The following is a 13,971-nucleotide window of genomic DNA, read 5'->3' on the forward strand; positions in this document are numbered from 1 at the left end:
ATTATATATTTTGCGAAACTATTTTAATATTGTTTTTTTTCTTACCGATTTCTAAGATTCTTCATTAAATTTGACAGGCTATTAGCGGAAACAACCGTAAACTCTGAGCTCTGAAGCGTGTCTGGCAATCTGAGCAAAATCTCAGCGCAGCAGTTAAAGGGCCGGGACAATCAACCTTATTGGCTGATGTGAAATCAGACTCTGCCACCTATTGGTTGTTTAATCTGTCACTAAAAACAATCCCTAAAGGCATATTTTACAGTTTTTAAAGATTTTTGGCACTTTTTATCTAAATTAATGAACAAATTTATTAACTTATTTTTAACTTTATTACATTTTAACTCTTATTGTAGAATAAGACATGAAATCTATGTATACTTTTTAATCTTGTTGTCAAAGAAGACATTAAATCAACATCTATTAATTGTTTACTTGTGTTTTTAACACTGGATTACAATTAGCTTTATTTTACATTGATATATGGTTTTGCTATGGCCATAATTGTGTGTTTGTACAAACATTACATTTCACAAAACACTGATAAGACGTCTCTGGCAGAGTTTTTTGACATCCAATATGAAAATATCTATGTAGTGAAAGAGCCTATCAATTTAACATGGTTACTCTCCTTTTGCGTACAGTGATGTGCTTTATTTTTATTTTTGAAACAACACAACATGCCTCCAGCAGCTCATGTATCGTGTAAATTTTGATGATGAGCCGCATGGCCAAAAAATTCCACAGTCATTATTTTGGTCCCAGTCCAGCCCTGGTCACACCCCCATGAAACATATAAATATGACCTGCAGTCGTTCCACAGCTAGTTGACACTATTATCTGCTGCTGTTTCCACTGATACCTTCCTGGCTGACTGACAAGATGAAGACTCCCTTCATTTTAGTGACTCTGCTCTGTTTCTGTGCTGGCAGCTTTGGTAAGAATTGTATATGAAGTTCAGGTGTTAGTATGTGTTTTAATGTTAATACTGATTAAAACATTTTTTTCCAGGATGTGACTCAGGACTTCGGTTGGAATGGGACTTTCCAGGTTCAGACATCAACATCCTTTTCTCTCCAGATGCTCAACACTGTCAGTTCCTCTGCACTCAGGAGGCGACTTGTCTCTTTTGGGCGTTTATTGGTCCTGACTGCCTGGTTGATGACAGGTACACAACGACCAACAGAAATGAACATGTTTTCCTTGGTTCACTGCTGAAAAATGCTGCAGAGAAGCCACACTTTTTTTTACACCTGTGGCAGATTTAGACTTCAAATGATTTCATTCCATGTTTTATATGCAATGAGATAATTTTGAAAAGTGTAATAAAGCATGATAAAAGGAGCATGTTTTTTTTGTTTTTTTAATGTTTTTTAGGAAAAAACATGTTTCTGTTTTTATTTACTTTTTTAATCAAAAAACATGTGAATAATATAAATCAATGGAAAAATCTTCAATGACTTTAAACATTCCTGACCAGCATTTTACATATAAAGCTAATCCAGAACGCTGCTGCTCGCATTCTCACTAAAACCAGGACGATCGAGCACATAACACCAGTTTTCCTCAATTCCTGTCTTTTCGCCAGACACTACCACTGCTTCCTTAAGGCCACGCCGTCAGGAAAACCAGAAAAACAGAATCCCAAGCAGGGCACCACTGCCGGTTATTCTCTGAAGTCCTGCAATCCACTACCACGTAAGTACACAACCATTTATAACATTTGAAATGTACTGGTAATTAAGCAGTAAAACTTTTACTGTTGTTTACTCCCTGGCAGCTCTGTCACTATCCAAAGTTTATGAGGATGTGAATTTCCCCGGAGCGGACTACAGGACCTTCTTCACAGTGGATTACAAGGTGTGTCAGAAAGCCTGCACCGATGATCCTTTCTGCCAGTTCTTCTCGTACCACAATGAGAAGTATAGCGACATAAATGTCCGGTAAGTAATTACTGGTAATTACTTAAAATAATATTTTCTGCTTTGACTGTAGGCATTGTGCAAGTCTGACAAACCTATTTGTGCTTAGGTACAAGTGCTACCTTAAATACAGCTGGTCAGTACCAAGAACCCCATCTGTCGTAGCTAGTGCTGACAGAATATCTGGATTTTCTCGTGAATTACAAATAATTCCCTCCTCTCAAACAGGTAATCAAACCCTCTCTAACAAGGTAAAAATAATATCAGGATGCCATCCGTCAGCCTTCTAATGATATTGTTTGTATCCTTCAGAGTGTCAGCGCACACTTTTTGTAAACACTGACTTTCCTGGTTACGACATCGCAGTTCACCAAGCTGGCTCACCTGAACTGTGTCAGGTGTTGTGCTCCGCTCACCCACAATGCTCTTACTTCTCTTTTGTCAGGTAAACAATGCTGGTTTTACTTTCCATCAGAAACCACGGACAGTAACAAGAGAAAATATTGAGGACTTTAGCAGAAAGAGACATGTGTATCTTTTGTTTTCCCTAGCAACGAATTTAAATGTTATCTGAAGAACAATCAAAATGAAATGGTCCCAAAATATGTGAGTGGTATCACATCTGGGCTGCCATCGCAATCCTGTCCGCTGCGTAACGGTATGTACGCAATGCAAAACTAGCTTTAGCATTTAGAGGAAAGTCATGATGGAGAAACACACACAGTCTCTGTCGGATGGTCCTCTTAGCTTAAAAAATTAATTTCATTTCTGCAAACTTTCTGTTCCAGAGACGAATCCATTCTCACCAAATCACCTTACAATGTATGAAGGAATAGATTTCCCATACTCGGACCTTCGCTATTTCTCACTGAACAACGCTGAGTCGTGTGAGAGCGCCTGCACCTCGGACCCCAACTGCCAGTTCTACAGCTACATTACCTCAAGGTTCAACAACACACTCAAATATTTTAATAAAACTCAACTTTAGCTATTACTCAGTAAACAGAACCGTCTTAACTATTTGTGTCTTATTGTTTTTATCCACTTTTTTCCAAACATTTCCCATTTTGACTTCTTGATTTGACTTCTTTTGTCTCATTAATAACAGGATGGTGAAATCTGGGATGTGCAGTTTTACGTACTTAAACTCTGATTAAATGCTTTCCTTGGCAAAGTATAGAGCAATATTTTAAACTATGCTTTTTCTGTCCTGAATGGTTTTGATAATGATCATGATAATATCCTCATGAAGTGTCTACGACAGCATCAAACAGAAAAAATAAATTAAATTAATACACTTTCAGTAAGTTTAATAATAGATTGCGTTGTTGTTGTTGTTGTTGTAATAGTAGTAGTAGTACAATAAAGCCTGGTAGACAGCTAAAGATTTTTAAGCTAAAATTACTCCATTTTTTTGTTTTACAGCCATCTCTGCTATCTAAAGCGTGTCATCACCATGCCCGCTCCTCCCAAAGTGACCAACCAGGCTAACGTGGTGTCGGGCTTCACCCTGAGGAAGAGTTTCCTTTGAATCCTTTGAATCCTGCAGCTGCATTAAACTTTTCAATGGCTGGGTATAATATAATAAAAAGCAGATCAAGAAATGAATAACACAATGAATGAATGGTGAATAGAATTAACCTCAGATGATTTTTATGAGAAGTTATGTTTGAATTAAAACAAGTTGATTATGTTTAATGATTTATGATGATCTACAGAATTGTAACGGAAGTTATGATACATTGTGTGAAGTGAAGTGACATGTTTTTCCCAGACTGTGTTGAAACTAGAGCAGAAGTCAAAACTGAGCTGAGCAGGGAGGTAGGAGAGTTCCAAAGAGGAAGTAAGATGTTTTCTCCGAAACTAAATTAAGGAAGTAAGCCAGTGGAAGATCTGAGCGTTCGGAAGACCACCTCCAGTTCTGCTTTGCTTCTATTCTGAAGAGGATTTTGCCATTCAAAGACAAAGACTCTGACTAAGGATATTTGACGTTTTCTGTTGCCGAGATCCTCCATCATCTGGGTATGAGTTGAATTGCACCCCAAAGCAATAATTTACTGTGTCAGTAAATTAGCGACACAGTTTAGGGAAAAAGGTTAGGCTAGAATGAAGGAGGTTTGTAATGATTTTAAATTTTATTCTTATTTTGTAGTCATTGATAATTATTCTGTCTGTCACTTATCCCTGCTAAAAGCTTGTTTAATAAAGATGCATTAAAATTCTAATAAGATTTGTGGACAGTGAAATTAATTTTGCCATCTATTATTTTATGGTTCTCTAATTAGTGTTAAACCTATGAACATGATTCTAGAAATGTGGTGGATTCGGAAATTCCTTTAATGTTGGTAAAATGACCCTGGGGCTTATGTTGAGCCACTAAAACCTATCTAGTTTGTAACAAGTGCACGTTGTTGATAGAGAGCTGCCGTTAACAGGAGTGATTATAGAAGTTATGCAGTTGTGAAGGCTACTCAGCTGATTGCTTCTTAACTGAAAAGGGTGATAGCTCTTGGATCGTAGGTAGTTAAAGTTAGGCCTGATTAAGGGCAAGACTCAGTAGGTTAGAGATTTTCCGGTCCTGTTAGACGAAGAGCTGGTCAGTAGTCAGTCCCTGGGAGCTGTGAGATTCAGGGCGGGGCTGGCTATTGCGCAATAACACTCTATTCTCTTAAATCTTTGGAGGATTTGAACTTAATTAACATGGTGTTTTACTGCGTCTGATCACTCTAAAGTGTTTTACGTTTAGGTGTAGTGATGGTGATAACTGTCGTTTCTGTAACTGGTGGGTTGATAGTTTGAACTCTTGCTCTCTCTCAGTCGAAAACACCTGCTGTTGGTGGTGCCAGTGGACGGCAGCCTTACATCCACCAATGCTGGCTAACATCACTGTGGGGCTGAATGACTGAATGTAGAGTAAAGTGAATTAGTCTTCTGGGCTAGATAAAGTGCTCTGCAAGTACAGACAATATACCATTTCGCTCACCTGCCTTGACTCACATATGGCAAGGGAAGGCAACTTTATTTATATAGCACCTTTCAGCCAAAGAGAATTCAAAGTGCTTGTACAAGAAAATTAAAAACAACATAAACCCCCCCAAAAAAAACATGTGAGCTTAAGTGACGTCCCATTCCTAATCCACAGGGTTATATGATGATAATATAGTCCACCCTTTGCAGAAAGAACAGCTTCAACTCTCCTGGGAAGGCTGTCCAAAAGATTTAAGAGTGTTTATGGGGATTTTTGACAATTATTCCAGAAGAGCAATTGTGAGGTCACGTAGTGATGTTGGACAAGAAGGTCTGGCTCTGTCGGGTTGAGGTCAGGACTCTGTGCAGTCAAGTTCATCCACACTACTCTCTGCCATCCATGTCTTTATGGACCTTGCTTTGTGCACTGGTGCACAGTCCTGTTGGAAGAGGAAGGGGCCAGCACTAAACTGTTCCCACAAAGTTGGGAGCATGGAGTTGTCCAAAATGTCTTGGTGTGCTGAAACAACACAAAGTGCAACTATGTTCTGCAGTATGTCATGTATTTTCATGTATCGTAAAAATATCCACAGTGAGCCTGCATGGTAACAAATGTCAGAGGCATGTTTTGGTCAAAGTCCAGCCCTGATCACACCCCCATCAAATATATAACTACATAACCTGCAGTCGTACCTCAGGCAGTCCTTGACATTGTAGAAACATATCATTGTCTGCTGATGGTTCCACAGGAGACGTTGCTTGGTGACCAACTGACAAGATGAAGACTCTTTTCATTTTAATGGCTCTGTTCTACTTCTGGGATTGCAGCTTTGGTAAGAGTTGCATATTATTTTCAGATGTTATTATTTCCTCTAATATTAACACTGGTTGATATTAATATTTTTTTCCAGGATGTGACACAGGATTTCGGTTGGATTGGGACTTTCCAGGTTCAGACATCAAAATCCTTTTCTCTCCGGATGCTCAACACTGTCAGCTCCTCTGCACTCAGGAGGCGGCTTGTCTCTTTTGGGCGTTTATTGGTCCTAACTGCATGGTTGATAACAGGTGCACAATGACCAACAGAAATGAACATGTTTTCCTTGGTTCACTGCTGAAAAAACCCCCGTTTATAACTGTGGCAGATTTAGACTTCAAATGATTCCATTCCATGTTTTATATGCTGTGAGATAAGTTTTTCCAAAGGAGTAATTAAACATAATAAAAGGAGCATTGTGGGTTTTTAAAAAAAAAAGCATATTTCTCTGTTTTTATGAGCTTTTTTAAAACAAAAAATTAACATATGAATAATAATTTATGTCCTTGTCATAAATCAATGTAAAGTTCTTCAATGGCTTTAAACGTAACCCAGTCATCCTCGTAGCTCCTGACCAACGTTTTACAAGTTAGAATTTTCAGGATTGGACCTTGATGGTGAGCTCAAAGTTACTAAAGTTTGAAAAGCTATAAAAGGAATATGTTTAGGAAATTAAAAGACGACATTAAATCTAAATCCATCAAAAATATTTTGGGTTAAAAGGGTATACATATAATACAATTAATTTAGAATTAATTGTATTACTCTAAAGGTATATAATTATATTTGAAACAAAAGAAGGTCCCTTATTTTACTCCAAGAAGTAACAAGAGAAAGACATGAAAGCCTAAGCAAAACAATAAGGAACGTTTGTCTGTTTTTGAAATTTGGGTATAAACGGACTGAAAACTTCCTGTCTTCTCGCCAGACACTACAACTGCTTCCTTAAGGCCACGCCGTCAGGAAAACCAGAACAACAGAATCCCAAGCAGGGCACCACTGCCGGTTATTCTCTGAAGTCCTGCAATCCACTACCAAGTAAGCGCACAGCCATTTATATTATTTGAAATATACTGGTAATTAAGCAGTAAAACTTTTCACTGTTGTTCACTTCCTGGCAGCTCCGTCACTATCCAAAGTTTATGAGGATGTGAATTTCCCCGGAGCGGACTACCGAGCCTTCTTCACAGTGGATTACAAGGCATGTCAGGAAGCCTGCACTGACGATCCTTTCTGCCAGTTCTTCAGTTTCCTCAATGAGAAGTATGGCAACACAAATTACCGGTAAGTTTTCAGAAGTTAAAATAATATTTTCTGATTTGACCATAGACATTCTGCAAGTCTGACAAACCTATTTGTGCTTAGGTACAAGTGCTACCTGAAATACAGCTGGTCAGTACCAAGAACCCCATCTGTCATAGCTAGTGCTGACAGAATATCTGGATTTTCTCGTGAATTACAAATAATTCCCTCCTCTCAAACAGGTAATCAAACCCACTCTAACAAGGTAAAAATAATATCAGGATGCCATCCGTCAGCCTTCTAATGATATTGTTTGTATCCTTCAGAGTGTCAGCGCACACTTTTTCTAAACACTGACTTTCCTGGTAGCGACCTCGAGGATCACCCAGCTGCCTCTCCTGAACTGTGTCAGGTGTTGTGCTCCGCTCACCCACTATGCTCTTACTTCTCTTTTGTCAGGTAAACAATGCTGGTTTTACTTTCCATCAGAAACCACGGACAGTAACAAGAGAAAATATTGAGGACTTTAGCAGAAAGAGAAATGTGTATCTTTTGTTTTCCCTAGCAACAATTCTTTTTGTTATCTGAAGAAAAATCTAAATCAAATGGTCCCAAAATATGTGAGTGGTATCACATCTGGGCTGCCATCGCGATCCTGTCCGCTGCGTAACGGTATGTACGCAATGCAAAACTAGCTTTAGCATTTAGAGGAAAGTCATGATGGAGAAACTCACACAGTCTCTGTCGGATGGTCCTCTTAGCTTAAAAAATTTATTTCATTTCTGCAAACTTCCTGTTCCAGTGAGGAATCCATTCTCACCGAATCACGTTACAGTGTATGAAGGAGTGGATTTCCCATACTCGGACCTTCGCTCTCTCTCACTGGACAACGCTGAGTCGTGTGAGAACGCCTGCACCTCGGACCCCAACTGCCAGTTCTACACCTACGTTACATCAAGGTTCAACAACACACTCAAATATTTTAATAAAACTCAATCTTAGCTATTATTCAGTAAACAGAACCGTCTTAACTATTTGTGTCTTATTGTTTCATCAACTTTTTTTCCAAATATTTCCCATTTTGACTTCTTGATTTGACTTCTTTTGTCTCATTAATAACAGGATGGTGAAATCTGGGATGTGCAGTTTTACGTACTTAAAATCTGATTAAAATTTTTTCCCTGGCAAAGTATAGAGCAATATTTCAAACTATGCTTTTTCTGTCCTGAATGGTTTTGATAATGATCATGATAATATCCTCATGAGGTGTCTACAACAGCATCAAACAGAAAAAATAAATCAAATTAATACACTTTCAGTAATTTTAATAATAGATGGCCTTATTATTATTGTTGTTGTTGTTGTACAATAAAGCCTTGTAGACAGCTAAGGAGCTTTAAACTAAAATATTTTTTTTTGTTTTACAGCCTTGTCTGCTATCTAAAGCGTGTCATCACCATGCCTGCTCCTCCCAAAGTGAACAACCTAGCTAACGTGGTGTCGGGCTTCACCCTGAGGAACAGCTTCCTTTGAATTCTTTGAATCCTGCAGCTGCATTACACTTCTCAATGACCGGGCTTCTTACACAACGTTTATAGCAAAATGAACAATTTTCAACTGTCAAATGCTTAGAGTTTTATGTGCTTGAGAAATAGTTATTCTTATTATCTATGGATTTCCATAAATAATACAGTGCTGGCTTTCAATTTTCATATTGTGTTATGGGGCCATTTCACTGTATTTGTGGGATCTGGACTAAGTGCTCAGCTATATTTTAAAATCAAACTCTTAGGGAACAGAGTCTCCTTATCTAGTTTAAGAAGGCTAATGGCTACTTCAGCCTGATTTTAAAGTTGTGTAAAAACCAATCAGCTAGTAAAACTGTCTTTTTTAAATTTTTGAGTAATTGGGCCTTCAGTCTATTTATATATATATATATATATATATATATATATATATATATATATATATATATATATATATATATATATATATATATATATATATATATATATATATATATATATATATATATATATATATATATATATATATAAAACATCTGTTGTAACATCCAAGGTTACTGGCTACATATCAATTTTTTCATAAATGTATGATCAAACAGCTACATTTATTAAATATTATGACATGTTTCACAGAATAACTGTTGTAATATGACCTGATGTAACCAAACGTATGAGTCAGGAGCAGCTTCGTGTGGATTGTTTGATCATTTTCCCATGATTTTATCCCAGACTCAGTACTTTAATAAGCAAGTTAATATATATAATTCAGCAGAATTATATAGCAGAATACCAAAACTTTCCATATGTAAATGTCATCACTGTGAATAAGATATTGTTTGGGAAAGGCATGTGCAGCATATAAAGTCTCGCCCCACCCCTGTCCCCCTGGTCTAATAACAATAAAAAAAAAAAGGTTTCAAAACCGTTCCCACACAAAACCACCACAGAGCATTGATAATCCACATTATGGCCATAAGACTATTCAAACAATTGAAATAAAACTCAATAAATGAAGGTTTAAGTGCTTATTTTAATATAAAATACTCTGGTGCTACCCTGACTAAAATCCCCACATTTCTTTGACAAATAATCATTTTCAATCAATTAATAATCAAAACAGAGTGACAGTAAAATTAATTTCGATGCACAAAGAGGCAAAATTAAATAAAACATGATTAGGAAACAAAAGCAGGAAGAATCAAGTATAAATTCTTCTCTTCCTCAAACCTTCCTTATTTGATTAACTTTCTCTATATTTGCTCTTTTCTATTTATTCAGTTGGTTTCTATAGCACCAGTAAACTCAGGAAGGGCCCATAAATCAAACAAAATGTCAACATCGAAAGTATGTGCAGCCATGCTGATGGTTCTGTAAGGGAAAAAGCAGGAAAACTTTAAGCTTCCAGAATGACACCAAGCTCAAGCTGAATACAAATTATGAATAGAATGAGATATTCCTTATTGCCCCACAATGGGAACATTTCTGTGCAACGAAAAGCAATGATAGCAAACAAACTCACACAGAGATAAATATAATACATATGTATATAAAAACAGAATAAAAATACTGTAGTATAAGGGCAAAATTCAAATAGAAATACTGTGTAGCTACAAAATCACACAAATTGCTTGTCAACTCTGGCAATTTATCTACTCAGACTGCTAGCTTAAATCTATGTAAACCTTCACAAATGTCTTCTACATCAATACAAAATATGCCCACACAATATGAATGATGCACATTCACAAAATGTATGGAAACACAAGGTCTCTAATATAATTTAGCTTGAGAGAAGTTGCGCTATTGAAAGTCAGTGCTCACTTCTACTTACTTTGAAAGCTATGACTTTGAGATTTTTAAAATACGGATTGGAGTGTTTTGCTGGTGCCTATCTCCAGCTTTGTTCCGGGTGAGAGGCGGGGTTCACCCTGGACAGGTCGCCAGTCTGTCACAGTCATGTTTTTGGACTGTGGGAGGAAGCCGGAGAACCCGGAGAGAACCCACAGGGAGAACATGCAAACTCCATGCAGAAAGACCCCGGGCCGGGAATCGAACCCAGGACCTTCTTGCTGCAAGGCAACAGCTCTACCAGCTGCGCCACTGTGCATCCCTGTTTTTTTTATTTACTAGATTTATTAAAACAATGTAAGGATCTTGTATTTTTAACAACGTAAACATTATAATCAGTATATAACCAAATAAATGATTCAACAGCAGTCTTGTGTCATTGTCCCCCCCCTCATTACTTAATCCCAATCTCAGTCATTTTAACAAACAGCATTTTCTCTACTTTTTAAAATCAGCTGAAACATCGACTCAAAACTGTGGCTGAAAAAGTTGTTGCAGCTAAAGTCAACTGACCTCATAAAACTGGTTTTATGTTTTCACCACAAGTTGGATTTTACCACATGTATTAATTAAATGAGCATTGATGAGGTAATTGGGTATGCTTATGGACCTCAGCTTAATTTAGCACAGTAGGTTGGGTTTGATTAAAGCCTGGCTATGTTTCTGATCGCATCAGAAGCGAGTCAGGATGTTGATCGGTTTCTCTTCTTGCACTCAAGAATAAACTGAAGAACTGCCTCAAATGAAGCCTAGGCGAAAATTCAAGCTGGGAGACAACACACAGCCGTCCCACATCAGACACTCACCACGCCACCGCCGCAGCCAATCAGTACAGGTGGGCCACACCGCTTCAGCCAATCGTCATCCATGGATCCCTTCAAAGGACAAGCCTCCCCGGATCTTCTCGCTCGTCAGCCGCGCTTTGACCCGCCTCCTCCCCATCTCCACCTTCATCCCAGGCACATCTCCTAGCTCCCTCTCCGCTCCTTCGTCTCAAGGCTCCGTTCCACCACCAGTATTCGGACCTAGGGGGAAGACTACCCTGAGCTTCACCTGAACCGATCACCTGCCTGGTGATCCTCAGCTCACAAGTCTTCCGCCGGGTTCGAGCGCCAAAGACTTTGTATCATTAAATCTTCTAACTGCTTTTCTTTCTCTGTGTGAGTCTATCCAGATTGAAATGTCTTAGTCTAAAGATAAGCTGTTTTTATAGAAGCCTGATTTCTTTTGTGTTTTTTGTCTTGTCTTCCAGTAATTTTATTTTCTACTTGAGCCAAAGTCAAACAGACTAAATACAATTGTCATTTCTAAAGGATTCTTTCACTTATTATACATCCATACAGGGGCGCCGTATAAAGGGGAAAAGTTATGGCAATTCTAAGGGCCCCTGACTGACAGGGGGCCCTTCACAAACAATTTATTTATTTATTTATTGTTCATAGAAATAAAAAAAAAAAAATTGGGGCCCTGTCAATTACAAAATTAATCTTATTGTATTTTCAAAGCTTGTTTTTAGCAGTAAAAATTTAATGTTCCCACTCCCAGACCAAAACACACACACTAAGTAATGCAATATTCTGAGCAAAACAATCAATCAGAACCAGCAGGAGGGTCTTAGTGCTGTCAATCAACTCATTCATTCACTACTAAATGTGCTAATGGTGGAGAAACAACTTTTTACAGGAACATAGTTTATCTGTTGAAAATGGACTAATATAATTATGTGTGTATCACTTTAAGAGCTCAGGAATCCGTCTGAATAACGTTCAGATTACAATGAACCAATGATTGGTTCATTGTAATCTCAAGCTGCCAACTGCTGTTGTAAGAGCACAAGTTCAGTGTTAGATGAGCAGAAAGTTGACGAAGTATTCGTTGGAGACCGTTCAGAGCTGTTTGTTCAAGAGACTGGGAGCGTGTAAATGAATAAAAGTAAGTTTCGTCAGTATTTAAGCAAGATTTGTATATCTGTGCAACTTAAATATATATATGTGTGCCAATTTAAAGAGTTAAGATTATGATAACGTGGTTTGTGGTTTATTTGTGATCTCTTGCTGCCATCTGCTGGACAAATTACAAATAACTGTTTATAGCGAGTGAAAATAATAGCTTTTATTCGTTTTGTCTTCTGTATTTCTTGTAGACCACTCTCAGCTCTTTTAAAGAAAATTTGGACCTAAAATCTCTGTGCCTGTGGTGGCTGTACCATTTAAAGAACTAACAACACTGGTAGCTATGCTAACTAGACTAAGCATTTACAACAGGCTATGCTAGCTGTAGCATAGCACAGAGCGAGCGGGAGGGAGGATGAGCAGCCCACAAGTTTGTGATTGACAGCTCTAAAACTCTCCTGTCTCTGCTTGGTTGTTTCTAGCACTTTGAGAAAGCAGAGGAAATAGATTTTTCACATATTATCTCTCATGCCATACTGTCACTACATAATAACAGTATGGTATGAGTTAAAATGACAGTTTTAAACATTTTTTTATAATTTTTTAAAATATTTATAACAGTTACATACTGCAGCTTTAATTTCACTTAGGAGAGGACGGGTTAGGAGGGAGGTAGGATGGTTGATAATCTCACAGTCTACCCATCCCTCTTGGAGAAAAACTGGGTTATAAATTGACACTTGCCTTTCTCTCTCTCTTTTTTTTAAAATCTTTTTGAAATCTTGACTTTATTATTTTTCTTAGCAGCATAGTAACAGTTGTTCTTGTCTTCCACTGACTGCTGCTGAACACGTCACCGTCAAGCGCCAAGCAGGAACGAACCATTTAACGCAGAACCTGGGGGGTTCAGGGCAAATATGGATGTCTGTTATTTGGTCTGGGAGTAGGAACATTTAATTTTTACTGCTAAAAACAATCTTCGAAAATACAATAAGATTAATTTTGTAATTGACATGGCCCTATTTTTTATTTTATTTCAATGAACAAAAAATAAATAAATAAATAAATAAATTGTGGAGGGCCCCCTGTTGGTCAGAGGCCCTTAGAATTGTCATAACTTTCCCGCCCTATATGGCCTCTCAATGGGTGTACATGTATGTGCTAATAAAATGAATCAAATACAAATAAAATGATATTTTGGAAGTAGTTGGGACTAAAACAGGAGCAGAATATAGTTTGTCACTTGCAGTGGAGTAAATTACTATATACGGCTTAGATGAATGTGTGGAGAGGAATGGCTGCAGACACAGATAAAAAAAATTTAAAAATCATGCACTTGAGGTCTCGGAAAGCCTGGACATCATGAAGATTGACATTAGTGACAGTAAAGGGAGAATGAGGGAGTGTGACAGCTCTAGATATGAAAAGTTACACAAATGACAACCTCTCCCTAATTCTTGAACTTGCTCATGGAACACACTCAACTCACTTCTCAGTTCAGAGTTCAAACGTTTGAGGAAAAAGAACTTGGAAAACGATTTAAGTGTTGGTCTTTTAGTACATAAGAAGCTGACAACATTGCCATATTATCTTTCTTTAATGTCTGCTAAGAGGACTGCTTCCTGCGTTGCCCTTTTCTGACCACAAGATGCCACTCTTACAGAGTCCGGGTGATTTTGATCAGCCAGAGGAGACTTCCTGTCCACTCAGCCCCATCCAGACATGAAGCGGATAGAATAACAAAACTGAAGACTTAGAAA

The 13,971-nt window shown here is 37.8% G+C and overlaps 3 protein-coding genes across 5 annotated transcripts in view; 2 read left to right on the plus strand and 1 right to left on the minus strand.

Moving 5' to 3' along the window:
* Positions 1 to 12,858, minus strand: part of LOC122843706 (coagulation factor XI-like) — a 57,916-nt gene extending 45,058 nt beyond the window's left edge. Inside the window, exons 1-2 of one of the 2 annotated variants that reach the window (XM_044138696.1) lie at positions 12,841 to 12,858; positions 11,126 to 11,344 (exon numbers count right to left, since the gene is read on the minus strand). In XM_044138696.1, coding sequence (XP_043994631.1) covers positions 11,126 to 11,188 — 63 coding nt within the window. In that variant the 5' untranslated portion in view covers positions 11,189 to 11,344; positions 12,841 to 12,858. Of the gene's footprint in view, positions 1 to 11,125; positions 11,345 to 12,840 lie in introns of those variants that run through there. The other variant, XM_044138697.1, reaches the window with a different exon arrangement.
* Positions 840 to 3,483, plus strand: LOC122843709 (coagulation factor XI-like). The gene is made up of 9 exons (XM_044138700.1): positions 840 to 934; positions 1,009 to 1,165; positions 1,586 to 1,695; positions 1,778 to 1,940; positions 2,029 to 2,147; positions 2,232 to 2,364; positions 2,471 to 2,577; positions 2,708 to 2,864; positions 3,345 to 3,483. The coding sequence occupies exons 1-9, from the start codon at positions 880 to 882 to the stop codon at positions 3,448 to 3,450; spliced, it is 1,107 nt and encodes a 368-aa protein (XP_043994635.1). The 5' UTR covers positions 840 to 879; the 3' UTR covers positions 3,451 to 3,483.
* Positions 3,819 to 8,870, plus strand: LOC122843707 (coagulation factor XI-like). 2 transcript variants are annotated; one of them, XM_044138698.1, is made up of 10 exons: positions 3,819 to 3,941; positions 5,636 to 5,719; positions 5,798 to 5,954; positions 6,632 to 6,741; positions 6,825 to 6,987; positions 7,069 to 7,187; positions 7,272 to 7,404; positions 7,511 to 7,617; positions 7,748 to 7,904; positions 8,373 to 8,870. In XM_044138698.1, exons 2-10 carry the CDS (start codon positions 5,665 to 5,667, stop codon positions 8,476 to 8,478), a joined length of 1,107 nt encoding a protein of 368 aa, XP_043994633.1. In that variant the 5' UTR covers positions 3,819 to 3,941; positions 5,636 to 5,664; the 3' UTR covers positions 8,479 to 8,870. The 2 variants fall into 2 exon arrangements, with proteins under 2 accessions (XP_043994633.1, XP_043994634.1); XM_044138699.1 differs by having other exon boundaries at positions 3,899 to 4,034.
* Positions 12,859 to 13,971: the final 1,113 nt, after the last annotated feature.

Source organism: Gambusia affinis, linkage group LG14, assembly GCF_019740435.1.
Source record: "Gambusia affinis linkage group LG14, SWU_Gaff_1.0, whole genome shotgun sequence".
Lineage (NCBI taxonomy): Eukaryota > Metazoa > Chordata > Actinopteri > Cyprinodontiformes > Poeciliidae > Gambusia > Gambusia affinis.

What these genes read in the sequence shown, in the direction of transcription:
- LOC122843709 (XM_044138700.1), top strand. Translation starts at nt 880, where the DNA reads ATGAAGACTCCCTTCATTTTAGTGACTCTGCTCTGTTTCTGTGCTGGC. An exon ending in GACTGCCTGGTTGATGACAG is followed by an intron (nt 1,166 to 1,585) that starts GTACACAACGAC and finishes TCTTTTCGCCAG; the next exon opens with ACACTACCACTGCTTCCTTA. An exon ending in GTCCTGCAATCCACTACCAC is followed by an intron (nt 1,696 to 1,777) that starts GTAAGTACACAA and finishes ACTCCCTGGCAG; the next exon opens with CTCTGTCACTATCCAAAGTT.
- LOC122843707 (XM_044138698.1), top strand. Translation starts at nt 5,665, where the DNA reads ATGAAGACTCTTTTCATTTTAATGGCTCTGTTCTACTTCTGGGATTGC. An exon ending in CTTCTGGGATTGCAGCTTTG is followed by an intron (nt 5,720 to 5,797) that starts GTAAGAGTTGCA and finishes ATTTTTTTCCAG; the next exon opens with GATGTGACACAGGATTTCGG. An exon ending in AATTCCCTCCTCTCAAACAG is followed by an intron (nt 7,188 to 7,271) that starts GTAATCAAACCC and finishes TGTATCCTTCAG; the next exon opens with AGTGTCAGCGCACACTTTTT.